Below are 27,244 nucleotides of genomic sequence, written 5' to 3'. Positions count from 1 at the left end.
TTCTTAGAGGGGAGATGTGTAATGGAGCTACACAGGGGTTGTTGCTTAAGGAACATTATTTCATACACCTGCATGTCTAGATGTGATAGCAGGAGACCTCTGAAGAGGAGTTATTGGTACACTTTCCTCTTCAGTAGATCCCTACTAGGATTTTTCCTCTCTTGAGCCTACTATCAGGGTTGTGCGCACCTCCAGCAGGCACATGCCAGGTTTGAAAATGTGCCCAACCCCCTGTGCCTTTCATTATTTTTCTGGTGCTTACACTTATCTGGCCTCCTGATCTTCATGCTGGAAAATTTCCCATTTTCAACTGATAGAAAATTCTGGCGTTCAGGGTGTTCATGTGACTGCAAATCAGCAGTACCTCTTTTGGAAAAGAAGCATGTCATTAAACACTGCCGTATGTGCCTACATTTTAACATGGTCACAGAAGTATGCAGACAGGAAAAGCTGCAGGCCTTCCTAACATCTTGCAAGACAGTGTCATAGGAATCAGCAAGGAACTGCATCTCATGGTCCAAAACTGGTGTGCTAAGATAATAAAAATAAGTCAAAACACATTGTTCATTTTCTCTTGGAGATGTGTCCATCCTTAAAAAGTCCTAATGTTCCTAAATGCCAGCAGCTCTCTCACAACTAGCAAGGAGTCATTTTGTTGCCATTCTGTACTGTGGTAGATATGAACGTTCTTCAGAAGTGCACCCCTGACCACCATGTCTTTGGGGGGGGGCATGTTATGGTGTCAATACATTCCACTCTGTTGACAAGTTGATTGAAACTGTAGAGTGGTGCCTTGAGTCCCATCCCCAACTTGTACTCAGTGGTAGCACCTGTAACAAAAGAGTCTTCATTACAAGGCCTTCCTCTAGGCTCAGAATGACTTGATTGCCCAGGTTAGGGGGTCTACCAGATTCTTCTGTGTCAGCAAGGCTTGCAGGATCTGCCCAAGTGTAGGATGTCGGCATCTGATGGAATCTGTCATTGAGGGTGCACACTGTCAGCAAAAAGAATTAATAATGATAGACCCTGTGCAGGTCTTTCTATTCACAGGACTGCCTTCTGTTGGCACATCGCCAAGCACCAGTACCATGTCACATGACTCCCTTTACTCACTTGAACCCATATATAACTAGTGACTTAGATCTGCCAACCCCAAATGTAGTTTAAAAGGATAGTGTCTTTGCAACCTCTGTTTCCTGGGAAGGAGACTGAGGTTTAGGAGCCCTTTATTTTGAGACATATTAAGGACATTGAGCCCCCCCCCCCCCAGTCAGGAGAAATTGAGGTTGATGATGTCATGTACAGCCTGGCCAGCCTTGTCTTAGAAATGTCTTAGTGAATGTTTAAGGAAGAGGAATAGGCATGGGTCATTCCACCCTTGGAGGCTCTGCTTAAGGGATGCTACTTTTGTACCTGGGAAGCTTCCTGATGCTCCATCTGCTTCCAAGAAGGTGCGTGGCCCTTTACTAGTTGTTTAGTAAGTGGAGTGTGAGCCTGCTTATGAACTTGAGAGCTGAAATATGTGTGATCTTTGAGGCTGAGCATAGGTCCCAGAGACAGCAGCAAATTTTTCACCTTGTCATCTGGTAAAGAGTATAATGCTTTGGGTGGAATAGGCAAGAGAGAGTTTTTTTTCCCTGTCTCAAGTTTGGAAACTCAGATTCTCCAACTATTTATTTCACCTGTCCAAATTTCTGTCCTCATAATGGTTCATGTGCTGGAACGGCTTTCATCAATTTTGATACTCAAGTCAAAAAAAAAAAAAAGCTCAGACTTTGTAACAGCATCTTGGTCTGCTGCCATGTGCTTCTCTATAGTGTTGACTGAGCTGACACTTTGGCTAGAACAGAAGGCTCCCCTTTATGCCTGTACAGAGTGATGTTGTTTCTTTAAAAATGATTGGATAGGCCTTGTGTAATGCCTGTTACTGTGGGAGATTCCCATTAGTCCAGAATATCAGAATTTGGTTGAGATCCTCTAGAAAGAAAAATATTTTTATGACTGTGAAGGGTCTTTGTTTCCCAGACATTTTTTCCCTGTCAAGCTGTATAATTTTTTTCCAGGAAGAATCCTGCTAGCTGAATGGGGAAGGGCCCCAACCATCAAGCAGTGCTGCCTTCTTCAGTTGTTCTGCCAGCTCATCTTATAATGCTGTGTTTGTTAATCCAGCTGTCAGTCGTGGTAAATTTTCAGGGTTGTCTTTGGAAGATTTTTTTTTTTTTCCTGAGTTAATTCGAAGCGATGAGCACCAGTGGGTACTCATAGTGGTCTTACAGCTTGCTTGGCTCTTCCTGGAAGGACTTCCTTTAGCAGCCAAGCTGCATTTACAGAACATTTTGAAGAGGCCCAGATTGTACTCTTCAGAGGGGCATCGTTACTGTCCATCTCCTTCAGCATGAGGCTAGAGAATTACTATTGCCTGTTATGTCCAAAGAAGGTGGGAGTCAACTTTACCATCCTGAATGTAAGTAACTTCAACAAGCATGTCTGGCATGTCTGATTTCTCATTGTAGCTCTTTAGGGGTCTGTGCTTCTGCTGCCTTAAGATGTCTGTGAAACATGAAAGACACCCTGTGAAGCACCAGTGCTTAGGGTCCATATTGGAGATTATTTTGATCTTCCTTAGTTGAAAGTGTTACCATTTGGTTTCACCTCTGAGCCCAGAGTGTTCACCATGGTGGTAATCATGGGTGGCTAGGCTTTCAAGAGAAAGACTTGGTAAGTTAGTCTTACCTGTACATACCTGTTGTAGTAGTTTAGATATGGGATCCTTCTTAGCATTTTTGGCTTGGACAGTATCATAATTGCAAGAAGTACGCATAAGGTCATTACTTTGGTGACCTCACTGTGGAGCTGACCCTGTCTAGGCTTTGAAGGTGGCTACCATTTTCATAGTGAGCCTTAGATGCAGATGTTGCCTTGGATGTTGAAGTCTAAATGGCATTAGAATCAGCAGTTGCTCATACATCTATTCCTAATGTCTGACCCTTTTCACCAGGCTGTGTAGTAATGGATCAACCCCACCAGTATTAGTTTTTCTTAAATTTCTTGCTACAGAACATATACTGAAGGCAATAGCAATCACTACCGTACTATATTTAACTCTGTCCCATTGAAGCCAGTTCTTTATGCAGAGCCCAAGGGCATACAACCACAAGTTACCCAAGTCGGACTTTTTTTTTAATACTGTGCTGCTAATGATGGACAGCTGGCATTTCCTTGTTTCAAGGGAAATAGACCCTCCAAGTGTGGGGGCTCTACTTCACCTCTCTGGAGCTGTGAGCAGTGCTTCTTGCCATTATGCTTTGGAGGTGGAGGTGGACATAAGATGCCTGGTAGTCTGACAGTCAGTCTCTGGTGTGGTAAGTAAACAAGTAGGAGAGAATGCAGGTTTGCTGACTGTGCAGTGGGGCGTTGCATGTCTGTCAGTAAGCTGCAGGTGGATGCATCACCTTTACAGCAGGTCACATCCTGGGGAGAATTGAAGGTGCTGGCAGTAAAGCAGGTCACATCCTGGGGAGAACTGAAAGTACTGGCAGAGACTCTCTGAGCTGCATCTGTAGTTCTATCCTAAAGCCTCTGATTTGGGAGTCCTATGTGGTCAGAATCTTTTGAGACTGGGGCATGCAAACATCAACTTATTCTCCTCAAAGGAAAATGTTTCTTCCTCTGTTTTGCTCTCTTTCACATGGCAGGGGGAGTTGATAGTGGATACATTTTATCTACGTCTGGCAGGGTGGATTCCTATATGTCTTCCCTCTTTTTCTCTCTGTTGTGCCTTGTGAAAGAATTCAGGGAAGAAAGACCAACTCTTAAAGGTTCAACAATTAGTATTAGGCTGACTGCCCTGGGGGACCATTTCAAGCCTAGCCAATTACCCCATGCAGGAATCAAACCCTTCACCTTGTGTCTATAAGTTAGACACCTTAACCGTTATGCCAACCTCCCACATCTCTCTGTCATGGCTGAAAAGGACAGCGCAGGGCACTATCCGAGTACACTCTAGGAATGCCCTGTCTTATTAGCATAACATTTGTTCATCTCTTTCACTTCACAGAAGGAAGAGCTTACAGTGGTAAAGCCAGTCCTTTCCACATTGATTGATAATTGTTCTGCCTTTCACCCTCAGATGTTGAACTACCCATTGGAGAATACTGCTGTCAAAATTCACTCAAGCAAAGGCATGGCTTGCTTCAAAAATGTGACCATTTGGACCTGTGGTGGTGTGGAGTAGTGTTGATTGAATGAATGTGTATTTCAGTCACTGCATAAGTAAACTGATATTTTTGTGTTGTAAAGTATTTGTTAAAAATAAATAAAATGTGGTTAAATAAATTATAGTAACTGACTTATATGCCTGTAATCAGCAAAAAAAAGAGGATGAGGAAGACGCTGGAAGTACAGTGGTTGTCAGAAATTAAGGCAGAAGGTATGGCGAATGATGAGCTGATGGGAGTTGGTAGAATGTCATTTGGAGACTGCACAAGTGAGGCTGAAATTGATGTGCATTAGGTCAAACTGATGGAAAGGGTTGAAAGTCAGGAAGTAAGTGAATTGCTTGCCACTTCCTTAGCAGAGACCAAAGTGTGAAAGAGTGACGTAGCAGAAGCCATGAAATGATATTCAGTCACTTCACAAAGAACTATGATTTAAAAGATAAATATGCAAGCAATGTTAGTAAATTAGAAAAGTTAAGGTAGTGTCGAGTGGAGAGAGAATGCCAGGAGAGAATTTCATTAAGGAATCTGAAATGGAAGAGGACTGAGAAGCTTTTGTCCAAAAATAATTGGAAATTTGGACTGCGAATGCTGTGCAAGTGAAAACTGAAAGGGCAGTTTTCACATTTGGTATATTGAGAGTAGTGACACAACTGATGTGCATATATTGTTGAGATTTAAAATTTATGAGGTAAAAGATCAGGTTTTGTTTTTTATTTCTCTCCCCTCTAGCCATCATTAGACCTTCCTAGTCACACATGAGCCCATTTGCTGTATGTCTGTGTGGGATCAGCCTACAGATCTGCCAAGGTGAGAGCTTGTATGAGGGAAAAGGGTGGCATCAGTCATCCAGGCAGACGTCAGGTGGCATCTGTACACTTAGTGGCATCCTTACAGTTGGGAGACTTTTTCTGTTATGGCCTTAACTCCACACCTAGGTCATGATGTATGCAGTGCTGAAACTCCAAAGAAACACACACCGGAGGAAATAAAACCCAGCTTGTTAGGGGGCTACATCCCCCCCCCCCTGTGTTGGCAGCTTCACCCCCATACCCCCCCTAACTATATATACCAACTCTGGGATCACACTACATTGTAGAAAAATACATGTTGGCCAAGTGTTTAGGTGCCCTGGAAAAAAATTTGCTGTTTGCGTATTTCATTTTCACGACGTTCATCTCGCGACAATGACATTTGGTGATATGGCCTTTCAAATATTAGAAGGGGAGCTGCAGTGCTCCACCAGTCCACTTATGTGGATCTGCTTACATGCAATGTATTGGAGCTGCTGTCAGCAGCTTTAGCAGCAGCAGTGCATGCCCCCTGGAATGGCTCCTGTTTTGGTGTCTGTGAGACCTTAACCTCAGACCATTGTTGTGGCAGGCAAAGCCAACTGAGAAACCACTTATCCCCCTCCCAGGATAGGCACCTCCCATCCTCCCTAACCGCATCATTTGTTTCCCAGGCCACTATTTGAACCTGGGTCATCCAGGCTATAGTCTTTGCTTTATCCATGTAATATGGTCAGGATTTTGTCTTTGAGTTGTCCTACAAGGAGGGTGTGTAAAATTGAAGATAAGCAAGTGTACTTTGTTAAAGTTTGTAGTTTCATTAATACTGAGCAAATTGCATAGTTTGTGGTAGCTGTGGGAAAATGTCAGCTTCGAATGCTGGCATTTTAAGATTTTATTTGACTGTTTCATGTGCACTTTCTTGAGGATTTAAAACTTGGTCACAGTACGCATTTTAGGCTGTTCATGAGTGTGAGCATAAAGAATTGGAGAGTTCAGGGTTAATTGCAGAAATTACTGTTAACCACCTGTTTTCTCCTTCAGTGAAATGCTGCTCATCCATTTTGTTTTCATTTTAGCATTGAAGTATTAAGTCTCACCATTTGTGTAGTGTGGAATGGCAGCATCCGTAATCCATAATGACTGCAGAGTTTGACTTAAGAAAACTCAGAACTGTGATTGTTTTTTGAACAGATAAAGATGGGAAAAGAAATGGATTATTAATGCTTTGAGGTTCTTTTAAATCCTTTCAGCCTGTCGGGGTGGGGTGATCAGGAGGTGGTTATAGTTACCTAGCAATTTTTAAGTGTTATCATTCGATAGTAAAACTGGCAAGATGGTGTGTTTTGCAGAAGGATAAACAATTTTTGTAAGTTTTTAATTCCTTTAAATGTTTTCAGTGCTCATCCAATTTATTTTTGTTGCAGTTAGTGAAGTTTTCTTGGCATCAGTAGTTTAAACTCGAATGTTTCCATTCATAGAAGGAAATGTAATATCAAGTGGTGGCTTGCGATACTGACTGCTGGACTGCAGCCTCCCCAGTGAATGCAAAACTAAAATATTTTGTTTTTATTTATTTAACTTTTTTATTTAAAAGGTACTGTGTTTTCCCATTTCAGGGATCAGAACTCCTTGCATGCATCTGCGCTAGTGAGGAGTTCCAATGTTTGTTTAAGGGGAAAAAAATGCTCACTTAGCTGGCTATTTTCTAACGCAGCTTGTTGGGCTTACTCCAAATGGAGTGTTAAGAGATTATACCTTACTACAGGTCATCCTGCATTGTCAGAGTGGCAGAAAAGATAATTCAGAGAAGACTGCCTGTGGTTGCTGTACAAACCAGCAATGTTCATGTTGCTTTATGCTGCCTCAGATGACTGAGGTAGCTTAAAATAGTAAAACAGCTGCATGTAGAGGTATGACTGCAGGAACAAGTCTTCAGTGCTTTTTAAGTTAATGTTTTATTAATTTATTTATACTAACAATGTCCCTGAAGCTGCTAGTTTGTCTTTAGAAAGAATGGTAAGTTTTATTTATTTAAGACTGTGTGTCTATGCAGTAGGGGGTGTAATGGATTGCAGTGTATGGTGCTAACATGAGCTTAAATACATTCCAGGGCCATTGTTGATTTATTGATTGATTGGTTTATTCATTCATTTGAGCTCAAGCAGACATCTGATGTGTACCCAATCAGACAAGTGGCTTAAATTGAATGTTACATGCATGTCTGAAGGGGTTTGTAGTGGACTTCACTATACACTATATACTATATACTAACAATGTCCCTGAAGCTGCTAGTTTGTCTTTAGAAAGAATGGTAAGTTTTATTTATTTAAGACTGTGTGTCTATGCAGTAGGGGGTGTAATGGATTGCAAAATCATTGGCTGTGTTCCTGCAATACACCTGACTAACCATTTTCTCTTACCCTGTTTCCCCTCCACTCTTTTCTTCTCTACCCACCTCAGTTTTGTTTCTTTCACTGTTTTGAGATTTAAGTATGTACTTTTTGTACAATTGTGTATATTTAATGAACTGCTTATTGTAAACTTGTTTCTTTTTTAAATTATCTTTCTTTTTGTTTTTGTAATATCTGATCTTAGCTATTATCTTAGAGTAGTAAATTTTTTTATGTAATGTACTTAGTATATAGTGGAGCTTTTCTCCTCGGGCCTCTGCTGAAAATGGACATGTATCCAGCCAGACTAGCCCGGTCAACAAATGTAAACAAACAATGTAAACATTAAACATATGGTTCTGGCAATAGCAGGCAGAAATACATTACTATGACAAGTGTTTACATATTTATTCACTTGTTCCCAATCACAGGTTTGAGATGTACATAGTCATATAAGTTGCTGTAATTGATGGCTACATCACTGTATGTTTACCTGTATGTATAGAAGGGGATTGCACTGTATGGTTATGATCCGACAGTAGCAAACAGAAATAAATTACTGTGCCTATTACTGATGTAGTCATTCATTCAGTAGTGATTAGATATCTAAAATGTACACGAACATAAAAGTTTACTGTAATTTGTGAACACATTTATGTGTTTGTGAGCAGCAAAGGTTGTGATGTATTGACTGCATGCTTCTGACAGCAGTGAGTTGAAATGCATTTCTATGGCCTTTTTGTCAAATTATTCATTCATTTTTTCTCAGCATATATCTGAGGTGTACTTGGATAGTAAAGTAGCTACTGTTGGTGGGTACATCTGTGTGTGTAGGGAATATAAATATGTTATTGTGATCAACTATTTTTATTTTGTTACAGTCCTGTACCCGAGGTGTAGATATTTAAGATTGGGGCAGTAACTGGAAGCAGAGGCTGTTTGCGGGTGAAATGAGACTGACTGGGCCCTACTGTTTGTTGAAGTTGAGCAGCCATCACTCTGGCTTTGCAAGGCTAAAGTGTATTTTTGAAGCAAATTGAAACATTTTAGTGTGACCACACCCTTTTTTAATTTCTCCAAATGTTTTGGGTTTCTAATACCATTACAAGACTGGAACCCGATCCTGAATCAGGGTATGATAAATGTTTCTGAAATTAGTATTGCTTCAAACTTTGATGTTTTCCAAGAGTGCTTTTATCAGCAACCACAATGTACACATAATTGTCTCTTTCTGCAGTTAATATGAAATATGCTTGAAAATTCTTTACTACCCCTATTGTTCCTACTATCTGGGTGTCCTTATTTCACAATGCTTTAGTTTCTGCTTGCATATTGTAGTATTTCTTGACTTTGTCTTTCAATACACAGGACACCATAAATGCTTGATGTGGCTGTTTCAGTGATTGTTACTTATGTCCTTTTTTTCTTTTACTGCTATATTTGATGTATTTGCTTCTAATTTCGTAACTGTTGGCATTTGATGATCTTACATGATTAGAACTTAATTTTCAGCAATTCTTTGTGATTCATGTTTCAATTACTTATCAGCTACTTGTATGTTTTAGTGTTTGCACAATGCCCAGTACTTTTGCTACTTATTACACAGACCCTAAGCCATGAGTATATTCTAGCTAGCATTAAGATGGGCAACTCTTTCTAGTTCTATACTTCAGAGCCTGCATTTGTTTGGATCGCTCACTGTTTTTGTTTCTGCTGTCTTGAGCTGCCATTATTATCCTTTATTGCTTTGGTTTCAATTTGCCTATCCTTAACCATTTATGTCTCAAATCTTGATCAACATGTGGTTGGTTCAGGAGTTCTCTGTACTTGCCACAATAGTTGTGGGCTTTCTTCCTAGGCTCATAGGAGAATAGTAGGCTAAATGTCCTGAAGAGGCATTTTTAGCCTAACCAGTGACCTAATGTCAGAATCAAACCCTGTATTTTGTGTCCATGAGGTGAAGACCTTAACCATTATGCTGAACCCACACTGTTTTCTTTTCATTTCTTCTGATCCTGTTCTTTATATTATTTATTTTGTTTTCAGAATTTTTTGTTGCCACCTGATTTTTGTCTTCTTCTAGTTTGGTTCCCATTACTTTATGGAATGATTCTGCTGATCTGAATAGAATGCTGTCTTAGACTTGTTTTCTTCATGGTTTGGAACGTTCACTATGTTTGGATCTGGTGATGTTAACAAATGTGTATGCAGTTCCATGATTCCCATTATAAAGTCAACTTCAAGGAGGTACCATGCCTCCTTTGTATCAATGGGTATATAGTATTGCCATACACTGTTTTAATATATCACTTGATAAGCATGCATCATTATAAGGGCATCTAGCAAAAAGCTGGACAGATTGCATAAGAGAAGACCTGCAATAGTGAGAGTTGTCCATTGAAGAAGGTACAAGGATGAAATTTAATCAAGAGAGATGACAGCAGATGATTTAACACCCTGACCTGATTTAGAAATGAGGAAAATAAAAAGACGATGATGTTGACTGGGGAAGCTTGACTGGGTTTAGAACCCATTTTTAGAGAAGGCCCAGGGAGAAAAGCTCTGTTGGTGCAATATCAGACAAGAGGCAACATAAATTAAACAGTGATGTTGAGTGCAGTATTAGAAAATTATACACAGTAGCATATTAAACTGATTCACATTACATAAATATTGAATGATAGTACACATTCACACTGGTGCAGTATGTTCACACTAGTACAGTCATGATAGCATATTGAAATGGAGTAATTAACATTCATGCTTCTGTAGTGGACTAGTTTTGTAAACAGGAATATACATGAGTAAGCATATAGCTACCTGTATTAAAGCAGGAGTTAGACAAGTTATTCAGATTATGTTAGGGTAATGTATCTTTTAAGGGCATAGAGTATCAAGTAGTAAGCTACAGGCATAACAATGTTTAGCTGTGGATAATAGTGTCAATAAGTGTCAGTCTTAAGAATAGAGAGTATAACGATAGTTGGAGGAGACTGAGTATATATGTTTTATTTACCACTGAGTCTGTACTACTGATTATGAAGGGACAACTTTTTGAGGGGGGGGGGGCAAGGGAGATGTGTGGAAGTCGGTGGGGGATTAAGGGGATGGTTGTTTGTGTTAAAGTTAACCTGGTAAGGGACAAGAGCATAGCCAGGAGTAATGTTGTGAGGAATGAGTTAGAATATTTTACTGTGATTACTAATTTTGTGAAGCAAAGTTCAAACACATTACTGTATTTTTATCACAGTTGGACATTTGTAGTGTACACAATCAAAAAGCTGGGTATAGACCATGTCTGCATATTACATACTTATCCTGTTGTCATCTGCTTAAGGTCAGCAGTTCTGGTTTTGCAGGACTAATGTGTTATTTGTGTGGAGCAGGAGAAAATACTTTACTTGTAGGTACTGTCTGTGTGAAAAAGCACTGAAATACATTAATGTGGCCATTTTAATCACAACCGGAATTACAGGTGTGCACAGTCAACAAATTGGCTATACTTGCTAGGTATGGGAGCTGTCTGTGGATGAAAATGACTGGCTTCAATGTCTGAAATAAGTTGAACAATGTCTAGTTTGGGTTTGTAGAACTACTGTGCATTTGTGTGAAGCAAGATGTAATACTTTATTCATTTTTAAACACAGATGTATGAGGTGTGCACAGTCAATAAAGAGTCTGTAATTGACACATGCAGGGGATGCCAATGGCTGAAAGTGTCTGTATGTACTAGATGTTGCATTGTATCTAAAATCACAAGATGGTCATAATTTTTCTCTTTCCTTCATAACTGGATATCAGCATTGTACACAGCAAGTGGTCATCTTTGCCACCCTACACAGGATATGGGTGACAGCATCTGATCATTGTCACAGTGTTTATATCCGTTAGTATTGCTGTCTCACAACATTTGGTTCTCTGGTTAAGTTCTTGGTTGTGGTTCATTCTCACTATAGTGTGCTTGTCCTCTGTCTTTGTGTGGGTTTTGTCCAGGTGCTCTGGTTTCTTCTATCTCTTCAAAGATATGCCGTAAGTCAGCTGGCATTCCCCTGATTTGCCTGTAAGCAACTGTACAGTGTGAATTTGTGTGTGTGTGTGTGTGTGTGTGTGTGTGTGTGTGTGTGTGTGTGTGTGTGTGTTTTGTGATAGAACTCATTTGACAGGGGCAGTACGAGTATGAGAGTGCATGTGTGAAATGCACCTTTTATCTGGATATACACAGAATTGGGGGGGGGGGCATTCTTACAGCTGTCAGTAAAAAATAATAAAACAAAAGTTTAATAATTCAGAAACAAGGCATATAATGCATTGCGGAACATCTAGACCTTTGGATATCTGGAGGCCATCCCTTGGTTGTATTAAGGGGATTTTGACAGATGCTTAGTAGAGTGCCCCATTCTTGGCCTCTACCTCAGGCCCCAGCTAATCTAAAACCATCCATACTTAGCCATGTGCACAAAACGCCACTATATCTTATGTTGCCCTGGCAACAATGTAAACATTATTTAACTTTCCTGACTATAAAAACCTCAGATGTGTGCAAAGAAGATCACTAGCATGTTTAGAAGCAACAAGTTGGAATGTATTACTGTGAACATTACATTTCACTTTCCTTGCAATCCGTAATCAAATGTGGAAACAAATAGTTGTATTTTGTGGGTCTGGGGAAGGAGGCATGTTGTGTGTATATGTCTAACAGCCACAATTTGAATTATATTACTGTGATGATTTGTTGTTTTACGGTCATCCTTATCTGTCCTGATAGGAATGCACAGGAGTCTTCTTTTGGAGTTTGGTGTGATGAAGAATGCTTTGTATACGGGTAATAGCAATAACTTGAAATATATGCCTGTGACCAAACATTCTTTCATTTCCATTCCAGTTTAACACCAGAGGGTTACACAAAAGGTTACTATCTTTTATTTTTGGTGAGTTTTAGGGAGGTTGGTAGTAATTTCTGATATTGTTTAATCACAAGCATTTGTTTTCTATTTTTCTTATTATTGTGAACTGCTGTTTAGTCAGCTTTGAACACTATGATTTGGGCATAGCTTCTTTTTTACTTCAAAAAACAACAAGACTGAATTGCTTGTTTTTTTTTTTTTCAGGTTATTATTGAATCAAAAGGTGTGAAGAAAAGCTCTAGAGTATGGAGCATCTGGAACTCCATAACTTATTGGGTCTGTCAGTCCCTAGACATTGGCTTAACTTAGTTATTTCCTTCACAGTTATTACATTGCTCTCTTAACCCTTTAGGATGTGTTGAAATGTTGAAAGAAAACTCAGAAGTGTAAAACAGTGTGGAAAACAAAAAAAAATGTAATCTCTCTGGATGTTGTGGGGAAGCCAAGGGGTCACTGTGGTGCAGGTTGGCACCACTGTACTTGGTGGGGGGACTGATTCTTTTGTCTTGGGCCTCATTTCACCTAACACTGGTCATTTTGACCTGAGAGAGACATAAAGTATTGTATGCAGGCAGACAGGTTTCCTGGCATTAAGGAAAAGGCCTCTATTAAGCCGGCTTTGAAAGCCAGAGGCCTCTTTAAATGAATGAGAATGTTTTTTTGAGTAATTGAAATAGTGCTTTTATAGGTTAATTATTTTATCATAGTAAATTAATGTATTATATAATGTGCCTGATTTTACTGCTTTGTTGTCCGAAGAAGCACTTTTCAATGTGTGAAAGTGCTTACCTGTCTTGTTACAATAAACCTGGATTTTTATCCAAACAGTCCTGTTTTGGTGCTGGTTTACATTTGTTATTTGTATTTTATGGCTAACTAGCACCATTTATTCAAGTGGGTCCATTTGTTTGCTACTATTTATCTTTTGTTTGTGGTCCCACGGAAACATGGCTGAAGGGAATGGAGTGGAAATTGAACTTGGATATGTTCCTGCTAGGAAAAGAGGTGAAGACTGGTTCCTGAGCTTCTTGAAAACTGATGGTAATCCATTACTGATAAAGTCCGTGATTAGTGGTGGTGACCAGGTGGTTGAAGATGATGTGAGTTTATTGAATGCTACTAGAGAACTGGAAAATGAATTGTTTAAACTTAAATGCCTCCAGTGGCAACGCTTGCACCTAGAGGCATGCATTTTTCATAAGGTTATACCTCATGGACTATAAGTTTTAGTCCTGCTAACATATGGAGCAACTCAACCTGACTTGCTAAGTAAGTGGCAGCAAATGAACTTAGAACTTAGTTTTAATTACATAAGTCTATTAATAGAACATTTTAAACCTTTGGAGAAAGAACTGACTGATTCTGTCGATAAAATATATAGTGAAATGCTTGAACTGTATAAATAAGAATTTTTTGTGAAAATGGACAGAGTTATTAAGTTATTAAATAATGTGTCCTCCTATGATCAAAGATGGAGAGCTCAGAAGATGAAGAAATTAGTAACAGACACTACTGACTTTTCTAGGGGCAATGTTTTCACGTGGCCGAGGAATTCAAGTGTGGCCACTAATGTGATAGAGAATAATAATGTTGCCCGGAAAGATAAGAACACTGCTGTATTTAAGACTTCTTCTGTTAATAATCATAATGTGAACCACAATTCTGATAGTAGTAATAATATGGATTCTACTAATATTGCCAGCACGTCAGCTGGTTCCCCTTTAAGTCCGGCTTTGCTTTCTAAGCCGGTAGATGTACGGCCAAAGTCTACAAATGTGGCTGATTCTATGGAGACATTCCCTTTACCTCTTCCTATTCGACAGAGGGAGAAATTGCGTTATTCACGTTCACAGAGCCGAGGGTGAAAGCGGCAGCGGCTGATGAAAGACAGATCTCAGACTTTAAAAACCATGTGGAGGGGACCATGTTGTTTGGTAATATATAATATTTCTAGAAAAAAGTTGACTGTAGCACAAATATCTTTACTGGAGCATGGTCTATCATTTATTCCAGCTCAGGGCTCTTGCCCAAGTGACACTATTATAGATATTAAAACATTTGTTAGAAATGTCATGCTTAAAGTAATGTATGCAGACACAAATTATACTACTGAGGGTGTCTCGTTTAGGAGACCCAGTGTTTTTCAACCTTTGTTAAATCCTGTACTTGAAACGTTTTCAAAAAAATGGGAATATGATTTAATGGCCAACTGTAATAATGGAGGTTTGAGAAAGATGTTTGGTAATTTAAATGCTCACCAGCGGCATGCATTGTTGGAGTTGCAAAGGGACACAGAGCTAACCATAAAGTCTGCAGATAAAGGAGGATCCATTGTTGTGATGGATACTGACTTTTATGATAGTAGTATGATGGGAATGTTGAATGATACTGAGGTCTATAATGAAATTAGTTTTGAAGATGTCAGTTTGATGTGCGACAGAATCCACTCTAGTTTGAGTGACTGTTTACACAGAGTGGTTTAATTTCTAAAGAATTATTTGATTATTTAAGAGTGGAACATCCTGTAGTCCCTGTGTTTCAAGGACTGCCCAAAATTCATAAATGCAAAGAAAGACCCCCATTCAGACCTATAGTGTCTGGCAGAGGCTGGACCACTGAGCCAGTCTCTGTTTTTATAGAGAAAAAGTTAAGACCTGTTCTCAATGCACAGATGCAAGTTTTGAGGGATACACAGCAGTTTTTGTGTGATTTATATGAGGCCACGAATGGTTTGTATTTTGATGGGAGTTATTTCTTGGTTGCCTTGGATTTTGTATCTCTTTTCACATGTGGATGGTTTTACAATGTTGAAGGACATTTTAACAACTAAAAGTGGTTATGATGTGATAACTATTGACATTATATGTTTATTTTTAGAAATGGTCTTAGAAAATAATATTTTTATGTTTAATCAACATCTTTTCTTGCAGAAGGTTGGCATAACTATGGGCACCAGTTGTGCCAATAGCTACGCCAACATTGTTATGGCTGCATGGTAGGAGAAAAATTTTTGTCTCTGGGTTTTCATCGAGCATTGTACTGTATAGAAGGTTTGTGGATGACCTTTTTTTGGATTGGAGGGGGACGGAGGCACAACGTTTTGATTTTATATCTTATTTAAACAATACTGTGCCATTTCTTTCGTTCACTTTTATGATTTCAGTGACAGAAATAGATTATTTAGATTTGAAGGTTTTTGTTTTACACATGAAAATAGGAGGGGAAGGTGTAGACCCTTTTTTTTTTTTACACATAGAGTGGACTCATTTAATGAGATTGGAAGCACCCCCACGAAGGAGGAGACACCACCTATGTCTCTCTATTATACTAGTGATGTCAGTGACATTATAGGAATTAAGAATAATTGGTCTGTTTTACATTTAGACCAAGATATTCGCTCTGTTGTCGGTGAATACCCTAGTTTTAGTTTTAAAAACAAAAAGTCTCTGAAGAGACAGTTGTGTTACAAAATTTCCACACAGGAGAAGGGAGAATCACTGAGCAGACCTCGGATGCGTTGCTGCTAGAGATGCAATTTTTGCACGTTTATAGATGCTTATGTGGATTTTGTTCATCCATCTACTAATAAGAGATTTTGTTTTAATGTCACTGCTGATTGTAGAAGCAGAAGCCTGGTTTACTTAGCCAAGTGTAGAGCATGTGATTGTTTCTTCATAGGCAAGACCAACAGGTCTTTGCTGTAAAGAATGAGAGAGCATGTTAACAGTGTAAATAAAGGTGATGTACACAATGCCCTTGCCAAGCATTATGTTGAATGATAGAGAGCTTACATTTGGTTTTAGGGTAATTGAGATGGTGGCTCCTAATACTCTGGGTGGTAACTTTAGAAATTTTACTGAGGAAAGGAACTGTCATGGATTATTATTATGCAGGCAGACAAGTTTCCTGGCATTAATGAAAGGGCCTCTATTAAGCCGGCTTTGAAAGCCAGAGGCCTCTTTAAATGAATGAGAATGTTTTATTGATTAATTGAAGTAGTGCTTTTATAGGTTATTTTATCATAGTTAATGAATGTATTATATAATGTGCCTGATATTACTGCTTTGTTGTCTGAAGAAGCACATTTCAGTGTGTGAAAGCGCTTACCTGTCTTGCTACAATAAACCTGGATTTTTATGCAAACAGTCGTGTTTTGGTGCTGGTTTACATTTATTTGCATGAAGTATTGCATGTTGTCAGTCAAGTGGCTAGAATGAAGGGTACTAAGGCAGACTGTGGATGAAAGTGACTGATCCCAGCTGTTGCTTGATCATAGATAAACTGTCTTTGACCTGCTATGATATAACCCAAGCCATCCCAGTTCATCACAGTCATTCTTTGGCTTCCTACAGCCCCCTTTACATTAAGGTCACCATCTGCCACTAGAAAAATCAAAATATAGGACACAAAGTACATGATAAAATTGATGAAGGAAAGTGCGTATTTTGCTGCATTTGAGAGTGGGAGCTAAAAAAGGAATATCTTTAAGAAAGGACAAGTATTATTGTAAAGGGTTAAACCATTGGGTGGTTGTACTGTAAGAAAGACATTTGGATAATCATGGGTATCCTAATTAATAAAGGGATACAGATTTTGGATAACGTCATCCTCCTTAACTGCAGCAGAAAAGTAAGTAGACATTGATTTCAAGAACTTGTCCCTTGCATGTGTAGGATAATTTGTTGGATAAAGATCTATGTTTTATGACAATTAAGACTAAGAAGGAGCTACCTGCGTTATGGTTTACAGTATATCTTTACCTCTCGGTATAGTGCAAATAAAGTTTCACAGAATAATAAAGTAGTCTTTCATGGGAGTGTGGCTCTGTACACCGTGTAGTATGAAAGTAGTGTAAAAATGTTATAAAAAGGACTTTGGGTCCATCATGATCCATGGATGGGAACATATAAGAATAATGGATCTTAATTCTGTTTTAAATATTAACCTGGAATCGGCACATTAACTTATCACCCTTACTGATTCTTATCAAGGTCACAGATGGGTAAAATTTGCATTAACCACTGATTGTAGTGTTGTCAGATCATGTTTTGGAATGTGGTGTATGTGTGCTGATTTCCTCTTGTTTAGAACGATACTGGTGATTCCCTACACAATTGTTGGTTGAAACAGGAGACTTTTGTTAATTGGTATAACAATACAAAGTAAATAATATTGACCATGATAAAGTTTGGTCTCAACTTTAAAATGAAGTTGGGGACTTCTGGGTTAGATGTGAAAAGATGCATTTGCATTTAGTTACTGTTCTGATCCTCTCTCAAAAAAAAAAAAAAAAAAAAAAAAAACCATTATAAGTAAGTCTGGCGCCCGGTTTTTTTTTTTCCTCATAAGAGTGAGTTTGGCAACATTTTGAGCAGTAGTACCTGCCTAGGGGCTGCTGAGTTTTCCAAAAAAAAAAAAGAAATGTTGGAAGTAGGCTGTTCAGTAGTTAACCTCCAATCTACCTCACAACTGTGGAAATCAGAGCAAAGAGACCAGATCAACATGCGAAGCATAACCTTCAGACCATAAAGACTGAACTATCCAAGATCAATAACAGCAATATAGAGGAAGATATTCTAAGCTGGGTGTCCTCAACTTACCCACAAGAAACAATAATACTAGGTGACTTCAATACTGACTGGAAAACTGTCAATACTAAAAACCCTTCCTCACATATTAATTTTCATGGCTTTAGTCAAACGATCACCTCCACAACCAGAATTAACATACCAACCAAAAAAGAGAGCACCTTAAACTGGATACTTATTAATAAACATCCACAAACATATAAAGTAGGAACATTACCTGATGATGTAAGTGATCATACTCTGACTTGCATTATAAGGCAAAAGAATGATATTTCTAACACCCCTACTTACAGGATCTTACAAACCAAGAAACACTTTAACCCTGTACTATTCCAAAATTAACTTAATGCCTGTGACTGGAATCCTCTAAAAATTCTCCCACTTGAAGAGGCTGTTAAATATTTTAACTCTAAATTTTTAGCAATCCTCGATGAGCACACACCTAAACGATCTATTAGAATGAAGTCCAAACCAGCCCCCTGGCTTTCAAAAGAGACCAGACAGAAAATTCTACTTAGGAACACATCATGGGCTAAGTGGAGAGCTTAACAGAAGTACCTCGGAACAACAAACTTTTATACAGTTGAGAAACATAACAAAAAAAGCAATACTCACTGACAAAACGAACTACTATTGTAAACTACAGCAAACGCACCAAAATAATCCACAGAAATTTTGGACTAGCATATATAGACTCCTTCACCCTGGCCACTCTAGTACCCCATCCCCTCTAGGTGCTGATCATAATGCCCTACATCAAACTGCCAACAACTTCAACACCTACTTCACAGAGACCATACAATCTCTAGCCAGTCAGCTTTCCACTGACAACTCAAGTCTCTCTGCCTCTATACCTGGATCTCTACCAGCATTCCAATTTCAACCCATCTCTACCACTCTCATCACAAAATTATACTAAAACTTAAGCCTTGTACTCCTTCAGCAGACCTGTTACCTTCTGAATACTTGAAAAAAGCAGCCAAAGTAGTTACCTTTCCTCTATCCATCCTTATAAACAGAACCATTAATGAGGGAACCATCCCAGACATCTGGAAAATCTCCCACATTATCCCCCTAGATAAAGGTAGTAAATCTAACGATTACTCTAACTACAGGCCTATAGTTCTACTATCACCCTTAGCAAAAGTCATAGAAAAATGCATTCACTATCAGCTGTTAGACCACTTAACTAAACACAGCATACTGGCTAACTGCCAGCATGGCTTTAGGCCATTTCATAGTACCACCACCGCTCTGCTATCTTTCACCGAGTCCATTAATAGAAACCGTAATAACAACATCCTCTCTTCTGCACTCTTCATCGATCTTTCAAAAACTTTTGACATGGTAAACCACCACCTGCTTATAAATACACTTGAATCTCTTTCTCTAGACACCCAAGCTGTTCTATGGTTTAAGTCCTACTTCAACAATAGGCAACAGGCAGTTCTCTGGGAGAACAAACTATCATCCCACCTGCCAGTCACCCTTGGAGTCCCTCAGGGCTCCATTCATCAATGACCCTCAAGCCACCTGTATACAATATGTCGATGATTCTACGCTCATATGTTCTGCCAACTCCACTTCAGAACTACATTCACTGACTCAGAATGTATTCAACTCAGTAGAGGCTTGGTTCTTGAAACGCTGCCTCCTTTTGAACGCCAAAAAAACTAAGCTCTTACTCTGTACACCTACCAGTAGGTCCTCCCCTATAGACTTCTCAGTCAAATCCAACAACGACACCCTTATATCCCCCAACTCTACCACCAAACTGTTAGGAGTCACAGTCCACAAAAACCTCAACTTCGATAGCCATATAAATAACACCATGCAAACAGTAAACAGAAAAATGGACTCCTTATATAGAATCAAACCCTTCATAACTCCAACAGCTAGAACCACTAGTGCCCACTCTTATTTAATATCAACTCTTCTGTACGCCTCACCTATATATACTAACCTAAAAAAAATAATCTTCTCAGACTAGCCAACTCCTACAACAACATTGCCAGATTTGCTACTGGTAATGCATTTCGAACTCACCACTGTCAGAATCTAAAGCAGCTAGATTGGCTTGAACTACAAAACATTCTGATTTTTTCCCAACTTACCATTGCCCATAAGATCTTTTACCAACCAAAAAATACTCCTATACTCTCTAACCTTATTACCCCCTATAATAATCTCAATTTCCTACGCTCTTCTAGCAAACTGCTTGCTAGCATAAGCAAGTCCAGTAACTTGGCAGGTGACTCCCTTTTCTCCAACACTGCTGGAAAAAACTGGAACCTTCTACCAATCGATCTAACTTTACTACCGTCACTGTCACTCTTTAAGCAAAAGTTCAAAAGACACCTTAAAACACACTGGTTATGCCCTTGCAGTAACCGTGACTAATCTTCAGCCTTCCCTACTTCTATCTTCATACTGCCTCTGGTTACAAAATTTTATACTCCTTACCACTCTGTAAGCAGAAACTGTCACTAGTAAGATTAATATAACTTCCAGTATTTATTTAATCTATCAAGGAACTTTAAATTACCTCAGATATCATGTTGTAAAATTACTTGTATTATCCTTTATATCAATCCTTCTTAGTGTAAGTACTTCCCATAAAGATTCCTTTTTTGTATTTTATTTCCTTTTAACTTTCTTTGTTATATAACTGTATATGATATTTTTTGTGCTACTTTTGGAGTTTTTCTCCCTGGGCCTCTGCTGAAAATGGAAATATATCCAGTTAGACTAGCCCGGTTAACAAATGTAAAATAAAATAAATCAGTTAACAATTAGCTGAACGGATGGAAACCAGCGCCACTAAAATTAGAGACCTAAAGTAATCTGACACACAACACTCGGATTAGATGCAGTAGTGTTCAGAGGGGTTACATGATGTCAAACACAGGCTTACTGTATATGAAGCAGTGGTGGAGACCCTGGATGAAAAATGCAGAGTCTGAGTAGTGGGCATGTTGGAAAAGCTCTGGTTTACTGGGATTATAGAGGTAGCTGAATCCTCAAACTCTATGTCCTTGCAGTTGAAATATTGTGTCTGGCCATCCAGTCATCAAGACTAACCTTAAAAGCAGCAAAAGTAGTATTTGACTTGACTCGTATCAGAAACTTATTGCACAGGCTGGGAATACATTGAATAAGCAACCTATCCCTCCAGCTAGTCTTGATTATTTGTTGGTATAGAATTATGTTGCTAAAAGAAACAAGAAGTCAGGTAGGGCAAGGTCTTTCATGGCTTAAAAAGCAAAACACATGTCGACACCTTGGAGTAGATGGTAGGCTACAGAACATAAGAAAAGTTGTGCTAATCTAGTGGGATGTTTAAAAGATTTAAGGCCTTTATGTATTTTTGGTTAAAAATCATTGGGGTCCTTTCATTTGACTGATATGCTTAGATACCAAAGAGAGAATTGTATTCCATGATGAGTCCGATAAGAGACATGTTCAATGGTAAGGTGATATCTTTGGATCTTTAACATATTGTTTTTGAAATTAACTGGGACAGATAGAAAATTTTCCTGAGTATTGTGGAAACATGATGTTTGAAAAAGAGTTGTCTGCGTAAGTACCCAGGTCTGTATTAATAACCATATCTATTCGAAGCAGTTTACCATTTATAACATATGTATAGACTGGTAAGTTTGTAGCTAGAATTGGGGGATATAATGCTTTATATTAAGAAAACACACTACTGTGTTTCTGTTCCCCTGCCATATACATTTTCTGTTATTTCATTATTAAGACGCATCAAATTGTCCAAAGAATCCTTATATGCTCTTGTCTTTGTACATAAACTTTAATCACTACTAGTTCTTGCATTTCTTATTTGCAAAACTAATCTGAACCTTGTAGGAGAGTTGTTGTTGTCTTTCGGCTTTTCCCGGTTAGGGGTCGCCACAGCGGAACTCCGGTCCGCTAATGATTGGCAGTAGATTTTCACGAACGCCGAGGTGCCCGCTCAACGTTCAACCTTCAACGAAGGCATGCCCATTTACGCATGCCTTTCGAATGCCCACCCAACCGCGGGGTGGACATGCAGACTCCACACAGAAGACACTCTCTGAACTCCAGCCGAGAATCGAACGGGAGAACCTCTTGCTGTGAGGCAACAATGCTACCAGATTTGTTTGGACTCCTGACATCCTTACACTTGTGAACATGCATGCATAACACTGAGCACCATCACTTTTTTGAATGTTGCATTTTTCCACATGATAAACAATATTTATTACTGAATTGTCATGTTATTGCATGGCTTCTCTGTTTACTGCAACCAGTTCGTAGCATTAACTGTTCTGAATGTTCAGTGACAACATTGGGAGTATGTGAGGATGAGTATTTTGGAAACTTAGCATTAAGGTTTTGATGACTGGTGTCCTAACATATTTATTTAACTGGTCACAGGAGCCAGGGCAAATGGATTAAAAATAAATAGTTTAGAGTTGCCAGGAGGAGGAAGGAAAGAAACTGTCATATTAGAAGATGGCATAACAAGGACAGATAAAAACTGCTGGCTCAGTTCATACAGTTACCAGAAGTCCAAATTGAAACCTAGACCCTGATACTGTGAGACAGAAACCTTAATCAATGAGCCATTATGATATTAAAGATGATGACAGCCACTCGCTAAATTTTTTATGGATTTGTTATTGTCGTAATCAGAAAACTTGTTAAAAAAAAGGTGAGGAATGTATACTTGTGATGCTTTATTTTGTCTTGGGGATGTTTCAGTAGGTCATTTAAATGATATGCTCCATCACTAGATAGCAAAACTCATCACTTACTTAATTTGTAGAAAGTAGTTACAATGTGAATGTGAATGTACATTATTAGTAATGTTTTTGTGATTTGTCCCCCTGGCATCGGTAATGTGACCCTATCCTGACATTCATTTATTTTTATATAATTTACTTGCAGTTTCATACTTTATGCCGTATTCTTTTAAGTAGCCACTTTTAATAGATGTAAACTCTTTTGTTCCCCAGGTTGTTTTGCCTCAGCAGATGAAACGCTATTGGTCTGTGTACACATATTCTCTCTGATGCTTCATTCAGGAGCTATGTAAGCATTTTAACTGAACTAATATTTGACAGTGAAATCAGCTGTTGAAAATTCTTCAAGCAGCAGCATACATTTGCAGTAGTCTAGAGTTCTCTTGTACATTTTGTGTTGAAATGGACTGCCATTTGGAGTGCTTGGTGAAACTCTGTGTTTGTAGCTCACAAAGAAGACTTGAAGTGAGATTACCCAGCTCAGGAGTATTTCCCATAACATGTTCTTCTAAGTGTGGATAATAAGCATTGTACAGTTAGCATACTCAGGGCCCACTGCTAGGCCTTACATTCCTCTAAGCACTGAAGATCACAGCATGCAGCTTTGCGAGAAACCACTGATGTTCTCTCTTGCATCTTGTACCTGCATTCCTGTCTGCTTTTGAGCCATCATTTTAGGGCTGCCTTTAGTTTGTGGACTCTATGCCTGTTTACTCCATTAATATTCTTAGCCTCTGTATTGCCTGATTTGTCTGCTTAGCTAACCCTTCATACTGTAAAGACTAGGAGTCCCTGACTTCCTTCCTTAACTTCCATCAGCTTATGTTTTGCCTATGGCAAAAAAAAAAATAAGAGAATGGGGCTGACTGCACATAATTGTACCATGCATAACACATTTTTATTGATGAACATAATGGAATATTTTTAGTATTCTATGAGTGATGCCACTCTCTAGAGGAGGAGGATTTAGCTGTAATGACCCATTGTTTAACAGCCACTTAGAACCCTTATTGCAGTGGCAAGTTCTTCAGAAAACTTTCCTTTCATAAGCAGTGCTCAATGTTTTTTGTGTTCTGTCTTCCCTTGCTCTACAGCTTATTGACGACAAGAAAGTTCTAAGTGAGAAGTGCGAGTCTCTGGTGAATGAGCTGAAACAGGTGGATCAGAATTATACCAAGAAAATCACCCAGATGCAAGAACAGCATGACATGGTGAGAGGCTTCTTAGTATCTAGTGAAGGAAAGGTAGCTGGCTCAGAACCTAAACTGTACTGAAATTTAAGTATAATTGAATGGAAATGGTTCTGTAGCCGGGAGTCTATGGTTTCTAGCCTACTACTACTGTTTTGGACAGTATATAACACTAAGTGAAGTTGTGTCAAATTTGTAGATTTAGTATTGTTTTCTGCATATTTATAAAATTGGATTCATGCTGCTCTGCTGTGTTAGCATTGCCTTTAAGTCTATTTTTTTTCCATAGCTAAGCGTTTATAATTTCACAATACTTTGTTTAGCTTTCAGTAATGGTTTTAAAGATGCTTCTTCTTTAAGCCCAGAACCTCGATCTGCTCTTAAACGAAGTATCCACTGGGCTTCCTTATTCTCTGTTGCATTTATAACGTTACCTTCCCTAATGGTAGGATGAAAAATATCTATAGCCATAAATTTAAAATAATGATCTCTTCCTTTGTGTTGTACATGTTTAGCTAGAGCATTTTTATCATAATTAATTCTAATAGCATATAAATGCTCCCTTATTCTATTTCTAAACTGCCTACTGAAAGCTAAACAAAGTATTGTGAAATTATAAATGTCATTATTCATTATTTACTTTATGGTATGATTTATATTAAGTAATGATGGATATATTCAATTGGAATGTTTAATATGTTGTGTTATAGTTGTATAGAACAACATATATATTCAACTCGAAGTTAAACTAATATAATATAATTTTAGTAGTTAAAATATATATATTTTATTTAGTAATAAAGTTTTTATAATATAGTTTTTATGAAGTATATATTACTTTTATAAATAATATTTGGTAATAATATGTTTTTAAAATCAGAAAAGCGGGGGTTAGTGCTGCTTATTATGTGAACTACAAGAGCCCTTTAAGAAAAAGTAATGATGTCTCTTTAATAGGCTTAAGCAATTGAGATTTGAATCTCAACTGTTACTATTTAAGTTACTGATTGCAACTTTAAGGAATTATATGGTCTGAAGAAGCTTATGTGAAAGCGCTTACCTCGTGTGGATTAAAGTACTATTTTTTACAAATATATTTGTTTCTGAGACTGGATTTTTACAGGAAGATTGGTTGCCTTCTGCTGCTAGTTATCTGTGAGCTGATAATTCGTTTAATTTATACTTGCAGCAGGGCATTTGCTTCGTTTGGTGCTTTGCTTACAATTTTCATTATTATATATATATATATATATATATATATATATATATATATATATATATATATATATATATATATATATATATATATATATTTATATATATATATATGTGTGTGTGTGTGTGTGTATGTGTGTATACATGGTTTCACTTCAGAATCTCGAGCTACTGAAATATCGAACTTCAGCATCTCGAGACCTAAGTGTCGAATCTGCACTTGCGCGAAAGTGCAGAATCCCGAGTGCAGAAATGCCGAATGCAGAACTGTTGAATCCGCAGTTGTGGAGTCGTGTAGCTGATGTGGAATTCCCTGTGTTCGTGGTGTGCAGTGTGGTGTGTGCATGTAGCTGGAGATTCAGGTAAGTGTTGTTTCACAAGGGGTTTTGGGTAGGGATTTTAGTGTGTGTGTGTATGTTTAGAGTTTTGAGGTGTGGGTTTGGGTAAGTAGGTGAGATTGAGAGTGTGTAAGTGTCGACAGTGGTGGTACTTGTACGTATGTGATGTGTGTTTGTGCAAGGGGAGTGTAGAATGTGTAGTAGTGTTTTTTGTGTGTTTGGGTTTTTAGTGCAACCTCGTAGTTAGTATATATATAAGTAGCGGGGGTGTGAAGGGCACAGGTGGGCTTGCCCCCCCTGCTTATATGTAGGGTCAGTGGTTTGTTTGTTTTGTTATGTCTGTGTGTGTTTTGTTGGTTTGTAGTGTAAGGAGGAAGGCATATGTGGAGTGTGTATGTGGACAGTCGCGATTTTACATTTTGCGCTTTTGGGGTTTCAGGTTTTTTAGTTTTTGGCATTACAGTCTCGAGATACTGAATTTCAATATTTCAGTATTTCGCAATTGTGAAGTGAAACTGTGTGTGTGTGTGTGTGTGTGTGTGTGTGTGTGTGTGTGTGTGTGTGTATAAATATATATATATATATATATATATATATATATATATGTGTGTGTGTGTGTGTGTGTGTATAAATATATATATATATATATATATATATATATATATATATATATGTGTGTGTGTGTGTGTGTGTGTGTGTATGTATATATACACACACTAAGATATATATATATATATATATATATATATATATATATATATATATATATATATATGGGTCTACTTTACATGATCGACAGCTCAAATGTCCGGCTCTCATATGGCCAAGACCATATGATTGAACATTTGAAACATCAACCATGTAAAGTAAACACCATAACGCACAAAAAAAAAAAAAAAAAACTAACTCTGTTTAGCAGGGGGGTAAGCCTCCCTGCACCCTCCACCCCGCTACTTAAATATACCAACTCCGAGATCGCACTACATTGCGGTAACGGGAAATCTTCCTGTTCCGCACTGTATGGAGATCTCCATTCTGATCGGTCGAGCTTTTAAAAGTTCAATTATATGGTCTTGGCCATAAGAAAGTCGAACTTTTAAAAGTTTGACCATCTGAAAGGGACCCATATATACATATATGTGTGTGTGTGTGTGTGTGTGTGTGTGTGTGTGTGTGTGTGTGTGTGTGTGTGTGTATATATATATATATATATATATATGTATATATATATGTATATATATATATATATATGTGTGTGTGTGTGTGTGTGTGTGTGTATATGTAAGGAAGAGTGATATTAATCGTGTTACCCTGCTGCAGTCATCACACTTGGGTTATCCTGTCGTCAGGCGGTCCCGCAGTCGGCCGGAATTCCAAAGTCTTGGTCCGGCATCGGGTGCTGTCTCTTCTTCCCTGACGTCAGTGCGCCAGGGGTATATATATTGCAACCAACGCCATTTTCTTCAGTCTTTCTTGCTGCGGTGCCCGAAGCAGAAGCAGTTCGCAAGTGCCGGTCGTCCGACTTCTGAGATTTTCGAATTCGAATTTCAGACCGATGTCTTCTATAAAGCTAAGTACCCCGTTGGGGAAACTTTTCTTGCCTCAGATCGATGTCAGAAAAAGTTAACAATTGTATTTCTTGTGGGAAGCAAATTCCTCATAAGGATTTTCATTCTTATTGCATACCTTGCCTAGGCCCAGACCACAACGTCACTAGTTGTCATTTTTGTGCTAGGTTTAATAAACGGACTATTAAAAGACGCTTTGATTTCGCACTACACTATTTCGGTAGAAAATTTAATTACAGTATGCCGTCAG

At 38.4% G+C, this 27,244-nt stretch overlaps 1 protein-coding gene across 3 annotated transcripts in view; it reads left to right on the top strand.

The window, feature by feature from the left end:
* Positions 1-27,244, top strand: part of CEP131 (centrosomal protein 131) — a 1,433,457-nt gene that overhangs the window by 836,191 nt on the left and 570,022 nt on the right. For all 3 annotated transcript variants that reach the window (XM_044085078.1, XM_044085077.1, XM_044085076.1), the window contains exon 16: positions 23,778-23,894. In XM_044085078.1, coding sequence (XP_043941013.1) covers positions 23,778-23,894 — 117 coding nt within the window. The remainder of the gene's footprint in view (positions 1-23,777; positions 23,895-27,244) is intronic.

Source organism: Protopterus annectens, chromosome 10.part0 (assembly GCF_019279795.1).
Source record: "Protopterus annectens isolate FY-2018-M chromosome 10.part0, PAN1.0, whole genome shotgun sequence".
Classification (NCBI taxonomy): Eukaryota; Metazoa; Chordata; order Ceratodontiformes; family Protopteridae; genus Protopterus; species Protopterus annectens.
This window is presented reverse-complemented; position numbering and strand designations above follow the sequence as displayed.